Here is a 23,602-nt window from a genome sequence, read left to right as displayed (position 1 = left end):
GGACCCTATAAAACCTTGTATTGAAAAGACTTAATGATCTTTTATTATCAAATGTCGATGTTACTTTGGGAGCTCCGATGTCTAGTCACTGGATGTATGGACTAGATGTTGTAATCGGCCACTAAGGTTTACTGGCCCCATTGAATTTGTACTGCAGTTTTGAATTTCCTTCTGGGCTTTTAAAACTTGAATGGTTAACGTTAACTCTTGTATTCTATTTTGAAGCCTCTTGAGTCGGCTAGTGACTGTGTAAATCATTACTCTGTCTGAAGGTACCAGCACCTTCTGGAGAATTCTGTCTCTCTTGGAATGCCCTCGTCTGGGCTTGAACATCTTCCGCTCCCTGCGATCTTACTATGAATATCATGTATTATATCGGAAGAGTATGGAAATTATATTCGCATGTTACAATCTTTCCAAAATTACCTGGTACACTTCCCTATGTTGTAAATATCGGGGAACCCTCCCCTTGGACTAGTTACTAGGTTCGAGAAATTTCATTTTATGAGGGCTGGTCCCCTCTATCGCATGCTGTGCGTTTACGGGTTAAACCTCTTGGTAAATTATTATGTAACATAATTGTATTAATCGGTGTGTGCATTCTTAATCCTCTAAAGAAAGGGGGAAATATGAAGTAAAGCTAATTAATCCAACCTTTTGAATAAATTAACGTTTTGATCTCAATCTTTTGCTCTGATGTCCAGCTCCCCGCCCCGCACCAACTTTCTAAAAGCTACCGGAATAATACCGGTATAATAATAATAATAATAATAATAATAATAATAATAATAATAATAATAATAATAATAATAATAATAATCCATTCACTGCGGACTGCCACGTCTTTGAGGGTTTGACTTCCAGTCTCCATAATTGAATAACTGAATAAAGTGATTTTCCTATAATTTTCAATTAGTATCTAGCTCATTGCCCTCCTTTGCATCCATTCCTCCAATTTTGAAAACAATACAGAGTCTGATTAAGATTATCATTATTATTGTTATTGGGCTTGCCATCATCACAGGCTTCTCATTAAGGCACCCAATTTCGAATCTTCGAAACTTGACTGATTAATGTAGTATTTCATAATGAAAATTTACGTCCCTCAGGTTCCGATTTTGCGTAAATCTAGGGCTTTAATCACGACATGCCGTTGCTGGCGAGATGTAGAGTTTACAGCGCACTATGTCTTCTGATATGGGCTAGAATAAATTTGTTACTTTCATCGAACTCTGTCTCATCCTTGGCTTCGACAATACGAAAGTGAGCGATGCTAGTAATACCATCCCTTATGCAGCCAGTCCCTGTTATGAATGATGTGAAAATATCGCACATAGGGTCGGTTGGCGCATGCATTTCAGTGGGCTTGGAAGACTGATATGTAACAGCAATTTCCGACCCGATGAAGAAAGCAACGGGAAACTACCTCACTCTTCATTTTCCTAGTACGCCTCTTCAGTGACACCTAGGCTATCTAAGACAGCTGTTGGCGGAGCTATGGATGATCAAATCAGCCTTCGGGCTGAATACCCAACATACATACACATCAACAGTCATGTAAAACTGCAAGCCTGCCTTTTATCATCACTACCGTCATTATTTCAACGGGCTGAAGCACAGCCGTCATGGGGCCACGTTTGCTTGGACGCAGAAGTCACGTTGGAACGAATCCCACTGACTCCAGTTTTAGATTTGTCCCGAATTTCTAATTTTTAAGTCGAGATTAATGCTGGGAAGGCACTAATCTGAAAGGGCACGGCCAAACGAAAGAAGAAAGAAAGAACCACAGGCAGCCCTGAAGATGGTTTTCGCGTGGTATCATAATTTTACATCAAGCAAATGCTGGAGCTGTACCATAATTAAGTCCACGATCACATCCTTTCCAGTCTTAGCCCTGCCCCATCATTGCGAAAAACCTATCTGATTTACTGCGACGTTAAACAACTAGCAAAAGGAAACCAGCCTTCCACTTCTGGAGAGGCACATGATCCTAAGGTTCACACAGCCTTCACCAGAAGTGAGTATCAGGTTAATTCCTGTGCGGGTAAACCACCAAACCGAATTTAATGCAGAGATTAAAGACAGTGAAATTCTCTACTCCGCACTCCTCCACGTATCCTTCCTGGTCTATATGGAGATCGCTTGGCTCTGGCAAGTATCACTAATTAGAGTTTTCTTAAGAGTTTGCCACCGAGCGAGTTGGTTGTGCGGTTAGAGGCGCGCAGTTGAGTGTTTGCATTTGGGAAATAGTGGTTCGAACCCCCACTGTTGACAGCCCTGAAAAGGATTCTTTGTGTGGTTTTCCATTTCCACACCGGGCAAATGCTGGGACTGTACATTAAGACCACGGCCACTCCTTTCCCACTCCAAGCACTTTTCTATCCCAGGGTCACTGTAAGACCTATCCGTGTCGGTACCACGTACAGCCCATTGTAACAAAAAATTAAAATTTAAAAAGATGATGACCTTGCACTTATTGAACATTTACACAAATCGTATAACTGTTAAGTCTTGTTAAAATAAATAACGCTGACGGGAAATACGTGCCGTTTAAAGGATATAATCTTACAAATAGGTAACTACAAAGCACATTATATATCTTTCTATCTCATAAGTGTCGATCAATGAAGAAGCATAATGAACATCAAGCGTGAAGCACTTCTACCCCAAGTCATGGATGTGTAAATAATCACGACCCCCACGTAACAGTGTTTAGGAGCGCTGGCCAGTGTTGCCAACTTAGCTGCTTTTCCGCTAAATTTGGCGGAATTAGAAGACTTAGTTGACGAATGACGACAGATAATGAAACTGTGAGAGAGTAGCATTTATATTTATGCTGTGAAGGAATACCGTTTAATGAACTGGCCTGTTCTGGGTTTGGCCCTTGAGGTAGGGGATTCACCTAGTTCGCACCCGGCAGTAAAACGCCTACAGGTTTTACCTCGCCGGCTCGCAGGCAAGTGTTAATCCCAGTCTCGCAGGCAGGTGGTTAATCCCAGTGAAACTCACAGATCGGGTGAGAGCAGACGTTTACTTCTTCTTATTATTATTATTATTATTTGAGATCGGATTTCTTGGCGGAATTTTAGCGGATTTTTAGTAGTATTTAGCGGATCTTGAAAATATAAGTTGGCAACAATGGCGCTGGCAACTCTAACAACCAAGTGTCTGTATTCAGATGTTGGCTGTCGTCACAGCTATTTAATACATTTTGTCATTCATCAAATAATATAAATCTGTGTATATTTTCCATGAAGTTAATGGGGATACATAATTTAAACCATTTTTTTAAATTCCTGATTTCCCAAATGGCTTTACAGCTCCAGTAATGGCGTTCCTAACATATCCTGCAATGATAATTCCACAAGATGAAGATAACAGCTAAGACTCTCAGCTGAGAGCAGCACGCGTTATCAACCTGCCGCAAGGTAAAGATGCAATCCCAGCTTCGACTGCCCAAGGGGAGGAAGCTAGAAGCAGCCACAGACGAATAGGTGACGTCATGCGGTCGGCTGGTTTTTCCTCATTCCCCTCCACCTGAGTGAACGAATGCCTCAAGCCATTAGTGTAGTTTGTATCCAGTGAAGTGTTCATGTTCCTGGTCTTGTGAGCACATTCAACATGAACATACTTTTCGGCCTGACAGGTAAGTTACAATAAGCAGTGATAGTAGAACACTTTCTTCGTACACTCATACATGCTTCAGTTTCACTCAGTTAAGTGTTCAGCAGCGGTAATTCTTAATAAATCATTCGACTTTAATTTATTCCTACAATTTGCTGAGAAAAACAAGCGCCAGATTTACAAATAATAGTTTGTAACAAGCGTGACAAAATTCGTCATTTCTCTTTACAATCTGCTTTACGCCGCACCAACACAGATATTAGAGACGATGGGATAGGAAAGGGCTACGAGTGGGAAGGAAGCGACCGTGGCCTTAATTAAGGTACAGCCCGAGCATTTGCTTGGGTTGAAAATGGAAACCACGGAGAAACCACTTTCTGGGCTACCGACAGTGGCGTTCGGACCCACTATCTCCCGAATGCAAGCTGATAGCTACGTGACCCAAACCGCGCGGTCACTTACGCGGTATTCATTTTCTTCTACATATGTCCTATATTTGATTTTCAAGTAATACACTTCATTCATATTAAGATCTCAAACCTAGACGCATCCTTCTCAATTTAACATTCCTCGGTTGTAAAAGAACAGAAAATGTGATTTAAACACAAATTACCATTGTTAGTAACGTACTGGAGAGAGGATTCTCAATTAATAATTCTAGACATACATACATACATACATTACATACATTATCATTATAGACTGTTATGCCTTTCAGCGTTCAGTCTGCAAGCCTCTGAGAATTTACTAAACGTCGCCACAATCCTCGATTTGCAACTAGTGTTGTGGCCTCATTTAGTTCTATACCTCTTATCTTTAAATCGTTAGAAACAGAGTCTAACCATCGTCGTCTTGGTCTCCCTCTACTTCTCTTACCCTCCAAAACAGAGTCCATTATTCTCCTAGGTAACCTATCCTCCTCCATTCGCCTCACATGACCTGGGCTTCAGTGAGAATTGATGGTAGAATGAGTTCTTGGTTCAGGGTACTTACAGGAGTTAGACAAGGCTGTAATCTTTCACCTTTGCTGTTCATAGTTTATATGGATCATCTGCTGAAGGGTATAAAATGGCAGGGAGGGATTCAGTTAGGTGGAAATGTAGTACCGGTAAGCAGTTTGGCCTATGCTGACGACTTGGTCTTAATGCCGAAAGCCTGCAGTCTAACATCTTGGAACTTGAAAATAGGTACAATGAGTATGGTATGAAAATTAGCCTCTCGAAGACTAAATTGATGTCAGTAGGTAAGAAATCCAACAGAATTGAATGTCAGATTGGTGATACAAAGCTAGAACAGGTCGATAATTTCAAGTATTTAGGTTGTGTGTTTTCCCAGGATGGTAATATAGTAAGTGAGATTGAATCAAGGTGTAGTAAAGCTAATGCAGTGAGCTCGCAGTTGCGATCAGCAGTATTCTGTAAGAAGGAAGTCAGCTCCCAGACGAAACTATCTTTACATCGGTATGTTTTCAGACCAACTTTGCTTTATGGGAGCGAAAGCTGGGTGGACTCAGGATATCTTATGAATAAGTTAGAAGTAACAGACATGAAAGTAGCAAGAATGATTGCTGGTACAAACAGGTGGGAACAATGGCAGGAGGGAACTCGGAATGAGGAGATAAAGGCTAATTTAGGAATGAACTCGATGGATAAAGCTGTACGCATAATTCTAGACACCTTTTATTATTATTCCTAACGGAATTGTTATGTTAAAGGAATGGGCAAGCAACTTCTATCACTGTGATGGCTTTCATTCTGGAGAGTACAAATAAGGCGGTTGATCGGTTGTACACAGTAATATAATCGTAACATAACTAAGTTTTCATTCAGCGATAGTATGCATTTGCCCTCGATTACGCACATAATCTGAGAGTCCATATCAGAAATATATATATATAAAATAACTTGTCCTGACTGACTGAATGACTGACTGATTCATCATCGCTGAGCGAAAACTACTGGACATAAGGAAATGATATTTTGGGGATACATTCATATTACAATGTAGGTGCTCGCTAAGGGAGGATTTGTGAACATTCCGGCGCTAAGGGGGTGAATTTTTAAAATTAGTGTATCTATATCTCAAAAACTGAACAGTTTAAAGACATGAACATTGGTATCTGGAATCTCCTTTAAAAATAAAGGGACACTTTTTTTTCGCAAAAACCTGTTAAGGGGGTGAAAAAAGGTGAAAAAGGGGTTGAATACCTTTCATGTGGATGCATCTCAAAACTGAAGATGTTACAGTCATGAAGTTTGGCATTTGGAATCTCCTTTAAATGTAAAGAAACACGTATTTTTTGTTTTTGGAAAATCTACTTAGGGGTGGTGAACAGGAGTGACAAACGGGATGAATTCTTAAACTGGGTGCATCTCAAAAACGTAACATGTTACAGACATGAAAATTGGTATCTGGAATCTCCTTTAAAAATAAACACGTATTTTTGTTTTGTTTTTCGGAATATCCACTTAAGGGGGTGGGTTGGGGTGAAGAGAAGAGAAACTTAGTTGAATTATTTTTATGGGGATACTTATACATGGAATACTGAAGATGTTACAGACGTGAAAATTGCTATTTGGAATCTCCTATAAAAATAAGGAAACACGTATATTTTTGTTTTCGGAAAGTCCCCTTGAGAGGGGTTAAACCAGTGAAAAAGGAGATGAATACCTTTTATGAGGATACTTATATCTCAAAACTGAAGACGTTACAGACATGATAACTGGAATTTAGAATCTCCCTAAAAAATAAAAAACACGTATTTTTTGTTTTTGGAAAGTCCAATTAATGCGGGGTGAACAGGAGTGACAAAGGGGGTGAAATTTTAAAAACACTATATCCACAGTATATCTCAGAAACGTAACATGTTACAAACATGAAAATTGTTATTTATAATCTCCTGTAAAAGTAAAGAACCACAGACAATTTGCTTTCGGAAAATCCATGTAAGGGGAACTAAAAAACAGGGTTAATTTCTAAAATGAGATTATTTACCGTACATCTCAAAAACTTAACATACTACAGACGAGAAAACTGGTATTTTTAATCTCTTTTAAAAATAAAGAAACATGTATTTTTCATTTTCATAAAAAACACCTGGGGGGAGGGGGGTTAAAAAGGATTGAGAAGTAGTTGAAATTATTTTTATTAGGATACTGATATCTCAAAAACTGAAGATGTTACAGACGTGGAAATTGGTATTCGGTGTCTCCTCCAAAACTAAAGACATACGTTTTTTTTTTTGTTTTCGGAAAACCCATTTAAAGAGAGGTGGTGAAAGTGTTGAAATATTAGTTGAATACTTTGTATGAGGAGAGTTATATTTCAAAAACTGAAATGTTGCAGACGTGAAAATTGGTATTTGGAATCTCCTTTAAAAATAAAGAAGCACGTATTCTTTGGTTTCGGAAAGTCCACGTAAGTGGAGGTGGGGGGTGAAAAAATTGAAAACTTAGTTGAATTATATATTTTTTAACTAAAGATGTTACAGACACGAAAATTGGTATTTTAAATCTCCTTTGGGGGGGGGGGGGGTGGAAGGAGCTGAATTATTTTTTATCACGATACATATATCTCAAAAACAGAAGATATCATAGCCGTGATAATTGGTGTTTTGAAGCTCCTTTCTAAATAAAGGAACTCATATTCTTTGTTTTTTGGAAAAATCACCTGCGGGGGTGAAAGGAAGTGGAAAAATTGAATTCTTTTTATGGGGATATACTTATATCACAAAATCTGAAAATTACAGACGTGAAAATTGGTATTTAGAATCTCCTTTAAAAATAAAGAAACCGCATTTTTTGTGCGGAAATCAACGAAGTTGGGAATGAAAAAGGAGCTGAGTTTTTTTATGAGGATACATATATCTCAAAAACTGAAGATTTTACAGTCGCGACAGTTGGTATTTGGGAGCTCCTTTATAAATAAAGAAACACACCTTTGGGGGGAAATCAACATAACGGGGGAGGGGGAGAGGGTGCTGAAAAAGGAGTTGAATACATTTTTATGAGGATACTTATATCTCAAAAGCTGAAGATGTTAAAAACGTGAAAACAGGTACTTCGAATCTCCTTTAAAAATATAGAATTATATTTTTTGACTTGAGACAAGAATGTTTCTCACATGTACAGTTGTATGTCGCATGGTCATCGTAGCCCCAAAAGTCAATACCACAAACGTGCATTACAAAGAGTGTCTGGGAGTAAATGAAGCTTTTTTTTTTTACACTTTGCCTTACGTCACACCTATACCGATAGGTCTTATGGCGACGATGGGATAGGAAAGGCCTAGGAGTGGGAAGGAAGCGGCCGTGGCCTTAATTAAGGTATAGCCCCAGCATTTGCCTGGTGTGAAAATAGGAAACCAATGAAAACCATATTCAGGGGTGCCGACAGTGGGGCTCGAACCCACTATCTCCCGGTTGCAAGTTCACAGCTGCGCGCCCCTAACCGAAGGACCAACTCGCCTGGTTTTTATACTTTAGGGATTTTCAGATAATGTCTTAGTACACTAGCGAGGAACGATTACTTTTATCAAGTTACGAAATCCACGCGGGTAACTGCTAGTTTAACTTATTTCATTCCACGGTTTAAGTTTTCTAAAATTATGCCCATTTAACTGAAAAAAGCAAACAAGCTTCTAGTTTTATGAACTGTCGATACCATGATCATAGCCAGGGAACCTCCTGTTTTACATGGAATTTGAGCAACACGGACATGGATTTTCGTTCAAAGATCCCATGTGCACTAACCAAGATTATAGTCGCGGCCGCCTAGGTGAGAAGCCAGTGAAAACGCCACACGGCTTTTATTCACGCCAAGTACATGGAGACTGAATCACAAGCATTTTTCCTGATAGTTACATCAGATAGGGATTTACACACGCAACACAGCTACGTGAATGACAAAAATAATCTCAGGAATTGACAGAAATTAACATTTATACCGCCGGCTAAATGTCTTTCAGTGAATCCCGCCTGAGGACAATTTTACAGCATCGTAGCTCAAGGTGGGCTTCACAAGGTCATTCATTTCTCATTTTGCCCACTGCAGTCCGTACTTAATGCCAAGGACGGCAAGAAAACAAACCAACATCACATGTACACGAACAAACAAAATCACTGCAGAGAGATTCTTTGTTATTTGCGAAAAGTGCAAGAACCTACACAAGGATGCTGCTACATGCCGCAGCGAAGTTAGCAGAGAAATAGGTTAATTTTCAGTTCACAAATTACAAAGTAATACACAATCGAATGCTACTCTTTTGCTTGTTTTTCTGTGTCTATGTCTCGATATTCATTTTTGGTGGCATGAAATGAAAAATGAAATAGCGTATGGCTTTTAGTGCCGGGAGTGCCCGAGGACATGTTCGGCTCGCCAGGTGCAGGGCTTTTGATTTGACTCCCTTAGGCGACCTGCGCGTCGTGATGAGGATCAAATGATGATGAAGATAACACATACATTCAGCCCCCGTGCCAGTGAAATTTACCAATGATGGTTGAAATTCCCGACCCTGCCGGGATTCGAACCCGGGACCCCTGTGACCAAACGCCGGCACGCTAGCCATTTGGCCACGGATAAGCACCCTTGAGTACAGTTGCACTGGTCTTCTATCGCCGAATGATTTTCTTTTACAAGTTGCTTTACCCAATTGTAAAGTCAGACCCCTTTATATTGGCCAATCCTCTAAGCTGAACTGATAGCGAGAGAATCAAAGTTATCAAACGTAAAAGGGTAATTATACTTAATAATTATGTCTTTATATACGTCGGTGGTTTCTTTATCCTGTACAATTAACCAGCTTTGAATATATCGTTGGTATGTGTTGGTGTCTGGAATTGGGAACTATCGAGCGTCCGGGAATAGGAACAAGTTTGTTCATCATTCAAATTTCGCGCTATGATCACACGTACCCACCCACACATTGCCTGGTTAAACCTTTCATCTTCAATACTACAGATTCTCTTACTCTCAGGTTGTACATTTTCTCAATTTAATTGAAAAGATAGATCAGAATAAATATATAGTCCAGGAAAAGTATAGGAGGCGCATCTTGCCGAGTTTCTTTTGATATTGTCTGGAGCAGGAACTGCGCGAGTCCAACCATTTACTACTGTCTCACTCTACAGCAAGAGGGTGTTGTCATCTAGTTAACTGTTTCGAAAACACACGTGGTGCTTTTTTCAAATGTAAAATGTAAACCACCTGGATGTTACGAGTGTCCGGAAATAGGAGCTGTCCGGGCATTGCCCCATCTAACCTATATGCATTTCTTAATATACACTACTTTATACTATAAACACCAATTCCCCCACTCCACCAGCAGAAACATACCGCCAACCCGCCACAGTGACTATTGCATGTTTAACAGGTGGGCGAAGGTTGTTTTTCTTAAGCCTTTCATTAGGTCTATGTGCCGTACCATCATCTGCCCATCCAAACCCAGGAACATTGAATTTACCTTCATCTGCGATGATGTTTATGTTGATATTCATATTGCAGTACACTACGAAATCTTACGTTAAAATACAGAACAAGATCAATATGGTCAAGGACAACAGTTTTACAGCGAGTTGTATGTTGAGTTTACAATATAATATCCAATTTTCGAGGGTTCTTAGGAAATAGATTCAACAGATCTGTTGGTTTTACAATTTTGTCTTTGAATGTTTGTTTAGTTTATTGTTTGTCAGTTTCAGTTATTTTCGTTTTGTAAAATTTCTATGGGGGAGAGGGCGGGAGTTATAACCCCTAGCAGCTCCCCCTTGGCTACGCCCCTGCAATTCAACCTAAGTCATTTTTATATATTCGTATTAGGGTATATCACTAACGGTAATCTTTGGAATATTCACAATTTCTACTATCTCTGTGTACTTCCGATCATTTGCATGAAGAAATATGCAAAGCTGTCTTTGTTCGAAAGTTCGTCTTTTTACAATTTGCTTTACCTCGCATCGACGCAGATAGGTCTTATGGCGACGATGAAGTAAAATAGAAACTGCATCCAAGCTGATAGGTAACATGATGTAGCGTAATGTAACTAATTGTAAGTCATTGCTTATACAACCTCTCATATGCAACGGGAAAGTTCTATATAAATAAAAGATGATGATGTAACTTGATCCTAGTGACAGTGAGCCAGATATACCACTTGACGACTTAAATATTTTTGTGACGTTAAAATTAAGCACCAACCACAGATTATAACTCATAAAATTAACAAAGTACTGATCCAACCGCCACCAAATAGAACAATGTTCAACTTCAATACAGTTACTGAAACTGAAGTGAAGCGAAGCGAAGTGTGAACTGCTTCCGGTCAAATCAGATGCCACTGGAGTGTATGATTACCCATCATCATCAGTATTGAACGTATTTTAGATATTATTTGCCCAGTAGTTACTGACATATATAATTTCTGCCTAAGTTCTGAAACCTGTCGAAGGATTATGGAAAGATGCCATAATAAATCCGGTAGCAAGAAAGTCCCCATCTGTTTCCTTATTGATTCAATTTATTACCCATAATCTTACAGAGTTGCCTCGTTATAGATTAAAACTTCCAACAATGCACACAAACCACGCCCTATAAAAAGAAATGTGCTTACCCTAGTCTTGTTCTACTGCGCTTACGCTTGCCTGGGTGTCATCTCCCTCTACACCTCCACCGCGGTTCTCCAGCGACTTGGAAAGGCAACTCCTTCCTTCTCCCTGGTTGCCGGACAATTGCGATCACGGACATTTGCAGTCACTGAGATAAACTTGTGCCCACTCACGGAAATTCCCCAGTTATCACAGGACATTTGCGGTAACTACAGCAGTGGGTGGGCCTCATTAGCTTAATCTCGGGGTATCCCCGCTAACCTGCCTGAGCACCTGCTCGCTCCTTGCCGATCGACATTTTTCTCTAGCGGGCATTATTTAGACATTGATACCTTCAGCCACAAACACCATACTATACCGAAACTCCCTGGTGTGAGTACTGTATTTACTGTTGTGTGGTGTAATGGAGTTGATAGTTACGAATTAGGGAAATCGTTGTGCACTTTACAAAGGTTATATGTACAGAAAGTATAGGGAGAGTCAACCTGTATCACCACCTGGGTGTGTCTGAAGAAGAACATGTGTAAAGGACGGCTGAGGACAAGAGGCGAAGAAATATTTCATACCGTCGTTCATCAGTGTGGACCACCTGAATAAGCGGCCTTTACAGTGGAAAAGCAGGTTCAAGAGGCAAAGAAGAATGCAAGAGAAGAAGCGACTCCACCATCACAGATTTAAGTGCAGGAGTTGGGTGATCCGCGTTAACAGGGGCAACGTGCCAGTTCAAGAAACTTTAAAAAGAACAATACGTCGGCAACGAAATCATGCACGCGGACTTCAAGTAGAGCCAAAAACAAGTTCTCAGATAATTCTTAATGAAGAGGCGTTAGGGATGAATAATGGCAGCCCGTTTCTTTTAGCTGACGACGGCATAGGAGAAAGAATTATAATTTTAGTGCCGAAATAGGTAGAGAAAGTCTTGGGCATTGTGCACAATTTTTTATGGATGGCACGTTCAACAGTTGCAGCAAACATTTCGCCCAGATATACACCATTCACGCAGACCTTGGAGGCCGCAGTGATTAAAGCAACGTTTATCCAGTCGTCTTTGCGTTCCTGCCTAACAAAAAGAAAGAGACATATTCATTTCTTCCACCTTACCTTGGAAGCGATTCCGCAATGGAATCCTAAGTAAATCACTACTGACTTCGAAGCAGCTACGACATCAGCCCTACGAGAAGTATTTCCGTCAGCAGAGTTAAGTGGCTGTTTTTTTCACATGAAGCAATGTCTGTGAAGAAAAGTAAAGGAACTTTTTTTTTTTACAATTTGCTTTACGTCGCACCGACACAGATAGGTCTTTATATCGTGGTAGCCACGGGACCTTTCCGTGATGGTTGCGATTACTGTTTTGTGAGAAAGTAGAACGGTGCCACCATTCTCCCTTAAAACTAACCAGAATAAAAGCCGAATAGATCCGACTCTCTTCTAGAGAAAAAGGAGGGAAAGGCAACGAAGGACGTAAAAATGTAAGACTGCCTGGGCTTGGCAAACATCGTACCGTGGGGGTCGGAAGAGAACAAAAGTTGACCAAGAGTGACCGGATAGGAAATAGAATATATTTATCATCTACAGAACTGTATGTTACAAAAAATGACATGACTTGTTCTTCTCCTTCAGACACACCTAGGTGACGATTATGTTAACTTTCCCTATACTTTCTGTACATATAACCATTTGCCTTATTACACTAGTGTCCAAAAGTTAAGTATAATCACTAAACGAGGCCATACCGCCTGACATGAATGTCAGATGGACTGCTGAACAAACGTAAGCTGAATCACACACCATATGTCACACAACTTGTCCAAAAACAGTGTCAGAAAGGTTCTGATAGCTAAGGTACACCTTTGACAACAATTAACAAAACATGGCAATGACTTCCACAACAAAATATGTTGTTAATAGGGTGTATGGTTAACCCTAACGGCCGTACATGCTTCGCAGCGACTTGGCATGTCCTCTATCAGATGGTCCAAGAGCTCTTGTGGCAGTCGATCCCATTTCTACGAAAGGGCAATGCGAAGATCTTGGAGGGTCCTTGGTGGAGGCTGACGGGATGCAATTCGCCTCCCCAATTCATCCCAGGCATGTTCTATAGGATTCAGATCCGCAGACCTCGCTGGCCAGTCCATGCGATGAATGTCTTCCCCAGCCAGAAATTCATCCACCAGAGCAGCGCGATGCGGTCGGACATTATCGTCCATTAAGAGGAAGTCTGAACCAACCGCACCTCTGAAGAGTCGAACATCTGGCTTAAGCACATCATCCCTGTATCTCCGAGCGTTAACAGTGTTCCTCGGACCACCTATGAAGATGTGCAGGTCCGTACGGCCATTCAACATGATGCCACCCCACACCATGACGCCATCACCACCATACTGGTCCCGTTCCACTATGTTCCTGTGGTTGTACCGGCTACCCGGTTCTCTCCAGATTAATGTGCGACGTGAATCGTTCTGCAAACTGAAGCGGGATTCATCTGTGAAGAGCACATGCCTCCATTCATAGTCCAGTTCCGATGTTGACTGCTCCACAGTCAACGGGCCCGTCTCTGTGCTGGAGTGAGCGGGACGCACACCGCTGGACGTCGGGCAAACAGCCCTGTTGTTCTGAGCCTCCGGTACACAGTTTGCCGGGAAACGGCAACTCCTGAGACGGCTGTAACCCCTGAGACGATTGTCTTGCAGGTGCACTCCGATATCGTCCGGCGGTTAAGGCCAGATATCGGTCCTGCTGTGGGGTGGTTACACTTGGTCGACCTGGTACTGGCCTACGACAACCATCTCCTGTGTCTCGCAATCGTCTCCAAAGCCTGGAAATGACACTTTGTGGCACATTCAAGGATACGGCGACTTCGGTCTGTCTGGCCTGCTTCCAGGCGACCGAGTACTCTACCCTGCAGAACGATGTCCAAATGGCGTCGTTGTGCCATTATGTTGTCACGTTCACCACGAGGCTACACTCAGCACACTGTAACAGGGCAAACACGACTGAGGGAATATGGGGCGCAGGCACTGGCTTTGTTTACCTTGCGGTTACACCGCTAGTCAAAGCAGGGAACACTCCTTTCCTATACAGGGCGAACACATAAGGTTGGTAGGTGCATATGTCGTGCGATTTGCGGTCTATTTCCTGTTGATGCTTAACTTTTGGACACTAGTGTAGTAACTGTCAAATCCATTACAGCACACAGCAGTAAATACACCAGGAAGTTTCGATATATAATTGTGTTTGTGTCTGGAGGGATCAGCCTCTAAATAACGTCCGCGAGAGCAAAATGTTGATCAGCAAGGAGCGAGCAGGAGCTCAGGCAGGATAGCGGGATACCGCGAGATTAAGTTAATGAGGCCCACCCCCTGCTGCAGTGACCGTAAATGTCTTGCGACAACTGGGAAATTTCTGTGAGTGGGCACAATTTTATCTCAGTGACCGCAAATGCCGGTGATTTTGTGATGACCGCAAATGCCTTCCCCTCAATCACCATGGAGGACCAGTAGCTGAAAAGGGGAACCTCTACGGGTACTTCCGCGAGATTCCATCTGGACATACGGATAGCCACTATGAACCTGATACTGTAGCTCGTCCTCCCCCTAATCATATCTGGATCAGACACCAACGCACGCGTACCTGCTCGAAAAACCTGGAGCTAGGGTCATCGATCGACACTGTGCTGAGCTGGTGTGTCCTTTATCTATTACAACATTTACTTGCCTTACAGCCTAAATATATACAACTTTCTCACTATATAAAAATGCTTATATTACTACTCATCTTCCATTCCTTCATCAAATAACACCTAACTCTATGATAATTCCCTTCCTGGGCAAACAAGGATAAGTCACACTCGTTCAGGGATTTCATTTTCACTTCTTGTGTTTTCTTACACACTTTCAGCAGATGGAAATCTCTCACCTCGCCACACATGTCTTATTGACTAATCCTTTCGTCCAACCCTTATTCATATAAATCCCCATCAGCCACCATATCAGACCCCAACTTGTTTTCCTATTTACATTTTCTATCTTGAAACTTATTTTTTACCTTACTCTACTAAATATCGAGAGGGACGATTTACTCCTGCATTTTACATCTGCTTCTTGCATATATATATCCCTTACCCTTCTTTCCATCATCTTCCAATACAGACATTTTCTGCTGACACAATCCCTCCCCCAATACTCCCCCAGCCTCATCCACTCAAGCATGCTTTTCCACTTGTCCACCCAGTACATTCCATACTTACTTGAAATCTGGTGTTGATATGCAGTCCGCAGGAGCCTACCCCCTCTCCTTTCTTCAATCCTATCCAAAGTTTACAACTGTCTTTAATATGTCTACCATAATACATTCATTGCACATTAATCTTACACCTGCATTTGAAGTACACTATGGGAGTCCGATTACAATCTTGCTATACTTACTCAATAATTGATTCAATGACCCGCACTCTTTCTTCACACCCCAAATTTCTCCTCCTTACAATGCTCTACTTTTAACCACTGACTGAAAAACATTTTCTGAATCTTAAATACTATATTCGGGAACTTACCTTCTAAACCCTTAATTACTGAGAGCGCGGCTAGTCCTTTCCATTTGGCTTGCTTTATTTGCTCTACCTACGTCCCATTACTGCTCAATTTTAAATCCAGGTACTCTTAGATTTTCAGTTATCTCAATTTTCTCCCCCTTATCATCGATTGCTCCTTGGATATTCTATTCCCATCGTTCTTACCGACCATCACCTTCGTGTTACCATTGTTAATTCTTACAGATCATCTTCTCGCGAACGATACTACCTCGCTGATGCCTTTATTTAAGCCTCCAGTTGTCGCGCCAAACAGATAACACCATCCGCAAAAATCCATCCCGGAATTTACTGCTGACTTAACACCGGCCAGGCCCACTTGTCCCCTCCATGTCCTTTTAACACGTCATTTACAAATAACAGCAATGAAATGGGTGATAAATATGCATCCTTCTTTCAACCCCATCCTCAACACTGATGTAACAGTACACTTGGTAAGACATCGCTTCGTTTTATGCATCTTGTACGACACCCCTAACCTCCCTAAGTCTCTCAAATAACGCTCCCCTGCTCACAGTATCGAATGCCTTCTCAAAATCCTTGCTGCTATAAACACATTCCCTCTTTTTCTATTAATATATTTGTCTATTACTGTCTTCACTATCATTTCATTATCCATGGTCCACCTTCCTTTCCTAAAACCATTTTGGTATAATGAGGGAATTTCGTACCCTCTGCCCAGTCTCTTCGCCTATTTACTAGAATTCCAGTATATACCTTGCATAACGAGTATAACAATGTTATGCCCTTATAATTACTAGCATTGTTTTTGTGAACGGGACACATTATTCCTTTTTGCCATTCCTTCGGAAATTTACTCGACTCAAAAACATTATTGCAAAACTTCGTCAACCAATCCAATGCTGGCTTATTTATCATCACCTCTTTCCAGAAAACATCTGGAATCCTATTTACCCCCTCCCCTCCAGCTTTCCCTGATTTGGATTTCCCTAGCACTCCCACTATCTCGTCTTGCATAATCTCTTTATCTAAGATAGGAATATAAATATTACCTCCACCCCAAATCCTCCGATCCCATCCTTCCTTCTCCCCAATTCCCCTTCCCCCTAACAGTCCTTTAAAACATTCCACCCACCTCTCATGCTTTATTCTCGGCTTAAAAACTCCTCCTTATTTTGTTAATCCTTTCCCACACCTTGTCTCCCGTCTTCCCTCTGTACTTTCTATTTATCGCTTCCATCTGTTCCTTTTGCCATTCTTTCTTCCTATCTCCTAATATGTTTTTATATTGCTTTCTTAGGGCCTGTACTACGACTGTCAGGTAAACAGCCAGATACGTAGGCTGCAGTTTTGCAAACTTTAAGTTAAATATTTTCTTGCGTACTACCAACGGATTTTAACGACGGTATTGTAATGCGAAAGATGCAGTAACATTTTTATTGGGTTGGTAATAAGGTTACTGAAAGTATAGTGAAATTTAGCGCGGTGGTATATGTGTTCCCTAGTGTTTTCGTTTGTTTAGCTCTATTCCTTTTGAAATTGTATTGCTAGAATCCAGTATCAGACTCATATTAAGCTATAATGTGAAAGTTCAGGACAAAAACAGAATTAGGACTGAAATATACACAAACGAAGAAATGTTAAAATTAATTAACTGTATAACGAAACTGAAACTATTCACTGAAAATGTAACCTGGACGCATAAGTTATGATTCAGGTTATATATCTTTTTTTTGTCTAGTACTCTTTACGAGGATGCGCGTTACGGCGAAAGTAAAGTTTATATTCGTGATTAATGCCACTGATCCAGCGTAGGATCATTAATTTTATTATTAATCAATTCAATTTATTGTTTGCTCATTGAATAAGTAGTTAGTTTCTTTCTTTTCAATACAATGTGAGAATAGTAACTGGCAAGCATTTATCTCACTTTAGCGTAAATACTTTTGTAGCAAGTTGTTATGAAGTAAAAGAAATGTAACCTCCTTGACATCCTCATTCGACGGACGAATCGCCATGAACAACGTCGTATACCTTTACTCCGTATGTGCGTCGCGGATAGATATGGAATAGAACCCACGCTTTTGACACGCATTTTAATGATTAGGAAATGTGTACTATCACCTCTAGTACCCTACCGACTATCATTTAAAAGGTAAAAAAATGTTAGACTATTGGGACTCGAACCCACGAAAAACTGCATATCAGCAAACGATGCTGCCCTAACAACCACGGTTAACCATGAAGCTTGCTGTTAACTGCTTGTGTGCTACTGATGTAGTCAGTAGCAACAACTTGCTAGCTTGGGAAATCTTTAAGAATTCTGTGATAGCTGGATAGGAAGCATGATATACCTTATAAATATATAAACATATTACATTGTAACAACTTAATTTCGCATAGCATCATGCAGATGTATATTCATCTTGATGTGTAACCATCTTGATTCTTTACAGTAGCGTCCCCGATAAGAGCGAAGTCCCAGATAAGAGCGTTAACAGCCTCTCCAACTTCGGCATAGCTATACTCGAGAATATTTTCCCAGATTGCACGTAAACGAAAGTCGTAGTACGCGTTTTCAACCGAACTTCCAGATAAATGTCCAAACTGCCAAATAAATTGATACCGCACTTTTATCTGGCTGTCGTAGTACAGGCCCTTAGCTTGTACAAATCCTCCCTTTTATCCTCCCGCCCTACTTTCGTGAATAGTTTTAGGGCTCTTTCCACTTCTATCCCTCCCCGTGACCCGTTTTACTCTCTTTTCCTCTTTTCTCACATGCTATAGTTTTGATAGGTTTTTCTATTAATTCTGCAGCGAAATCCCAATTGTTCTCCGCTACAGAGACATCGATACCTTTCATACGATTTGAAATTCCTCTTTCTTAACCAAAGTATTCGGCTTCTCCTTGAGCCCTTCAGACCATTTATATTTCGCCAATCTCGTACACCTTTCTAATTCTCCCCCACCACCTATCTCCTCTTTCTCATCACTATTTACAATAATATATGCCGGGGAGTGAGAAGATTCCGCCCAGCCCACTACTTCAATCTTGGAATTTGCTCCAATATATCCCCCGAACAGATCAGATAAATGACATTCTCTTCTTGTTCAGTGATGTACGTTAACCTACCCATTCCGTCACCTCTCCACCACCCATTTAAAATATACAAATTCTCTGCCGCGCATAATTCCAGCAATTTAATCCCGTGTGAATTATTTTCTTTACCTTCACATCTTCTTATACCTCTCATTACTTCCATCCCCTCTCTGTTGTATACTGGAATTGACCCCCCCAATCCTAGCATTCCAGTCTCCCATCAGAATGACACTGTCTTCCATGTACTTCTCCCTTAACGCACTTATTTCCATAATTAACTCTTCAAAGAAATCGCTGCTAGCATACCCTGACCTTTTACGAGTGGTTACACAGAAAGCCGTATATAATATTTGTCTCTTTCCCCTTCTTCTGAGCATAATCCACGTCGTATCTTCCATCTCATTCGGTATACCTTAAATTAGCTCGTTTATCTCTTTCCATATTAAGAGTGCTGACCCCCTGGATTCCTGCCCTTTGACCCCGTTTTCTTTTCACTCTGTCTTTTACCTCAAATCCCTTCCCTGCCGGCTCTCTCCGCTGGTAACCACGTCTCCAAGACAGCCACAATATTATAACTGTTAACTACCACTTCTACTTTACCACTACCTAGTTTGCCTAAAACCCCTCCAATATTAACCAAACCTACCTTCCACACTAGTTATCTGCCCCCAACCCCCTCAGTTTCCTTTCTCTTATCCGCCTTATTCTTACTGCCTTCTGAAGGGTTAGTCCTCTTACCCCTAGCCAACCTTAGCCCCTCTGTATTCTCCTTCATCCCAATAATTTTAACACTCTTTTCACCCTCACTTAGCCCATTCGTCTCCGGTGAATTATTTTTCTTAGACCACAAGTCTTTCAGACTCACACTGCTTCTCCGAACCAAATCTTCTCGTCTTCTTACTTCTCCTTCCTCTCCTCTTCTTGCGCGCGTCCCCTCCTCACTTGCCACCATTCCCGTAACTCCCTCTTCAGTTTGCTTGCTTACTTACTTACTTCCTCCCTCCTCCATATTCTTCAATTTGGATCTCAAATTTTCCAACTCATCTGAACTGCTCCCTACCCCGTACTTGATTTCCCTCATCACTTCTTTAATATACTGTTTCAGGTCTTGTATTTCTTTTGATTGTTCATGAATACCGTCCCTTATATTCTCCGCCTGACATGCCTCCCTCACCACCTCTTTAATTACCACCAATTCTTCCCATCCTATAGCTCCCGCTGGTCCAGGTCCCGGGTTCAGCTTCACTCCACCTATTATTAACAGTGCCACCACAACCGTTGTCACCAGCAGAACTCCAAGAATCTCCGTTTTGTCTCCATTTATCTTCTTCTCCCTCCTAATTATACTTTTCACTCTACCATTCCAACCTCCTATCGCCGCTCGAAACTGCTGGAGCGTGTTCCCCATGCTTCCACACACTCCTCAGCTCAACCGCTCTTCTCGCTGACTTGAACAAGACAGATTCCTTATTAGACTATCGACCGGTCTGTATCCTACTTCCATCTCTCTCCAAACACTTCGAACGGACAATCCATCGGCAACTAACCGAGTATTTTAACGAATATTCCCTGTTTGACCCTTCACAGCCAGGCTTTAAAAAGGGAAACAGCACAACCACCGTTCTACTGAAGTTTACAGATGACATTAGATACGCAATGAGTGAACAGCAGGTCTCATTACTTACTCTTCTGATTTTAGTAGTGCATTTGACAAGGTAAATATACATATATTGCTGGCCAAATTAAAATCCCTTCATCTGAATCAGACTGCATTACAACTCTTTAGCTCTTAACTCCCCAACCGCAGAAAACGAGTGGTTATAAAGAATAAGACTTCTCAATGAGCAATGAAACACACAGGAGCACCACAAGGCTCTATACTTGGACCATTGCCTATTATTCTGTACATAAACGACATAGTATCTCGATTGAAATATTGTTATTACTGTACCTTATACAGGGTGTATCCGTGACGATGTTTCAAACTTTCGGGGATGATGGAGGACAGCAAATGGATCAATCTGAGACAAGGAACCGTAGTCTAGAAACGCTCGAGTGAAAAGTTATTAATATTCAAGTTGTTTAACGTCCGCCCGTTCTTAACAGACGCTGCGGTGTCGGAATTTGGTCCCGCAGTAGTTTCTTAACGTGCCGGAAGCCAACGACATGGGTTGTCACTTATAAACACCCTTAAAAGCCACCGACCTCAGTAGGGTTTGAACCCGTTAACTTGGGATTAGTAGAACAACGCCGTATCCATTACACCACTGCAGCCGGCAGGCAAAAGTTAAAGCAAAAATCGGTCTGATAATCCGACTGTACTGTACACTACATGTGCTAAGAGTACAATAGGGGAGACTATCCCGACGTACAGAAGAGGCTAAGATAATAACTCAACGACTCCAGTGCAGCTGGCGTACTGTGTACTGACGTGATCGGTGTACGGTGTCTGTACTGTAGACTTCAGTTTGTGTTTATGGGTTGAAGTGGTACGTTGATCAGCCGTAACCAAGTGGAGTTGTACCCGGTTACGGAACTTACAGATATGGTGCTCGTGTATGGGCAAGCAAATGGAAGCAGCAGAGAAGCCGAATGGTTGTACAGGACCAAATATCCACATAGGAGACATACAGCTCACACCATGTTTCCACGACTGTTACAACGATTAAGTGAAACAGGGCAATTGGTACAACAGTGCAATTTTTGAGGACTCCCGACTTAGAAGATTGAGTGCTTTCTCGCGTGGATGAGGCGCCTGGTATCAGCACTCGAGCAGTTGCACGTGAAATGAATGTTTCGCATATGACTAGAGATGGTCGATACATCACAGCCTGTTACTTTGTCACTGACATTTTTCTGTCACCGATATATCAGATACGCTGCCACGGAAGTATCTGTGACAAAATATCGTTTAAGTTGTGTACTTGGATCACGCTCACAAGGCTATGTTATCTGCTGTAGCTTAATGTCTATATCCGTCTTTCATTTACCAGTTACCTACGGCGATATTGAAGGTGTTAAATCATATATTTTATCATAGTGTATTGATGAGCACAGTAGAGAGAATACCTGTCTAGCAACCCTTTATGTCAAAAACTAGCTCATGTTTCATACGTATGTCCTCAGTCACTTTGAGCAGAGCTGTTGCTGTGCTGTGTGCCTTCTTGAACTTAGATTGCAATGGGTCTAAGAGACAATGTTCGTTTAAGTATTCCAACACCTGCTCATGATGCAGACGGTCGACGGGTGCTTTGGAAATTGCAAGGTAAAATAGAAATTAGTCTGTAGTCGGGTTTCTTGGGCACAGGGGTAACATTGGATTGTTTTCATAGTGAAGGAAAGGTTCCGTTTTTAAGGTAGTAGTTAAAAATGTGGGTAATGACTGGTAAAACAGCACAAATAATGTTGTGTAAGAAAGTTATGAGGATATCATCCACTCCTCTGGCTTTTGATTTGATCCAATATAATACTTTTTTAAACTTTATTAGTAGTAATTGGGAGGAAATGTAAAATGTTGTTGGTCAGGTAAAGTGTTAATTACAGAGTTCAGTATTGAGTTTTTGGAATTTAGTACATTAGGTGGTGTTCTTTCTTCAGTAAAAAGATAATAATGTAACTTACCGAGGGGTATGTCCGGCACATGAGGTGTGTTGCTGAGGCTTTCCTATGCCTAAAGAACGAAGCATGTTCCAAGCACTCCAAGAATTCATATTTGCAGCTATGTTTCGCAAGTAAGTAAATTTGCGGTTTCTAACGAGCTGTTTAATTCGATTTCCAAGGACCCGATAATTTTCGAAGTCACTTTGGTCACGAGTTCGTTTAAAGCTTCGATAAAATGCATCGCTGTGGGCCATCGTGTTTTTACTTTCATTATTTAACCAAGGACATGATGGGAGAGTAACTTTTAACTGTCGTTTAGGGGCGTGTTTATCATACAGAGTGATTACAAGGGAGTTAAACTTGTCTACATTCGCGTCTATATCGTCCAATAGGAATATGTCATTCCAGGGTAGATTGTAAGCGCCGTGTCTTAAGTCATGTCTTTTGTGTTTCTGGAAATAATATACAGTCACTCCCATAAATATTCGGCGACTGATGAAATCCGGGGCAAAGTGATGACAATAACGTAACCATGGGCAGAATGTGAAACCAAATGTGTCCAACTAATGGAACTACATGTGGTTGCTTATGCAGAAGAGGAATCACGGAGCATTGATGTACAGTATGCTGTAAAAGAAAGGACATTGCGCACATGGTGAAATGACACGCCTCAAATATATTCGGTCACCCGGAAAGACCGGGATTGTCGCTTTGATCGTTGACGGTGACAGGGCACGTAGCGTTGTTAAACGTTCAGTTCAGCCGTGCGGTGCCGCAAGACACGTCGTGCCGAAGTGACCTGCTGCAGTGTTGCGGACTGGTATCAAATGGGGTGCAAAAGACAACACACTACCACGTTTGAAGAATGCCAGCTCGTGATATTCCATCGTGCTCGAGGTAAATCCCCTAGAAAGTTACCACGGATGTCTAAAATAAGCAGAACCGCAGTTGGAGATACACTAAGACGATTCGAAAATGAAGACAGAATTGATTCAATTTCCCAGACAGGCAGACCAAGAAGGCGGACAGAACGAGAGGAGCGGTTTGTGCTTCGGAATGTGAAACGAAATCCGAAAATTAGTGCCCCGAAACAGGCAGCAGCTGTTTTAGAAGAGTGTTGAAAGAATGC

The 23,602-nt window shown here is 41.3% G+C and overlaps 2 protein-coding genes across 3 annotated transcripts in view; one reads left to right on the top strand and one right to left on the bottom strand.

The window, feature by feature from the left end:
• LOC136863754 (constitutive coactivator of peroxisome proliferator-activated receptor gamma) overlaps nucleotides 1-23,602 on the bottom strand; it is a 1,011,420-nt gene that overhangs the window by 398,465 nt on the left and 589,353 nt on the right. The gene's annotated exons all lie outside the window — the stretch shown is intronic.
• Nucleotides 1-23,602, top strand: part of LOC136864906 (uncharacterized) — a 349,415-nt gene that overhangs the window by 192,631 nt on the left and 133,182 nt on the right. Inside the window, exon 8 of the mRNA XM_068226495.1 lies at nucleotides 3,588-3,646. Within this exon, the coding sequence (XP_068082596.1) occupies nucleotides 3,588-3,646 (59 nt within the window). The remainder of the gene's footprint in view (nucleotides 1-3,587; nucleotides 3,647-23,602) is intronic.

The sequence above is a fragment of the Anabrus simplex genome, chromosome 2 (assembly GCF_040414725.1).
Source record: "Anabrus simplex isolate iqAnaSimp1 chromosome 2, ASM4041472v1, whole genome shotgun sequence".
Classification (NCBI taxonomy): domain Eukaryota; kingdom Metazoa; phylum Arthropoda; class Insecta; order Orthoptera; family Tettigoniidae; genus Anabrus; species Anabrus simplex.
This window is presented reverse-complemented; position numbering and strand designations above follow the sequence as displayed.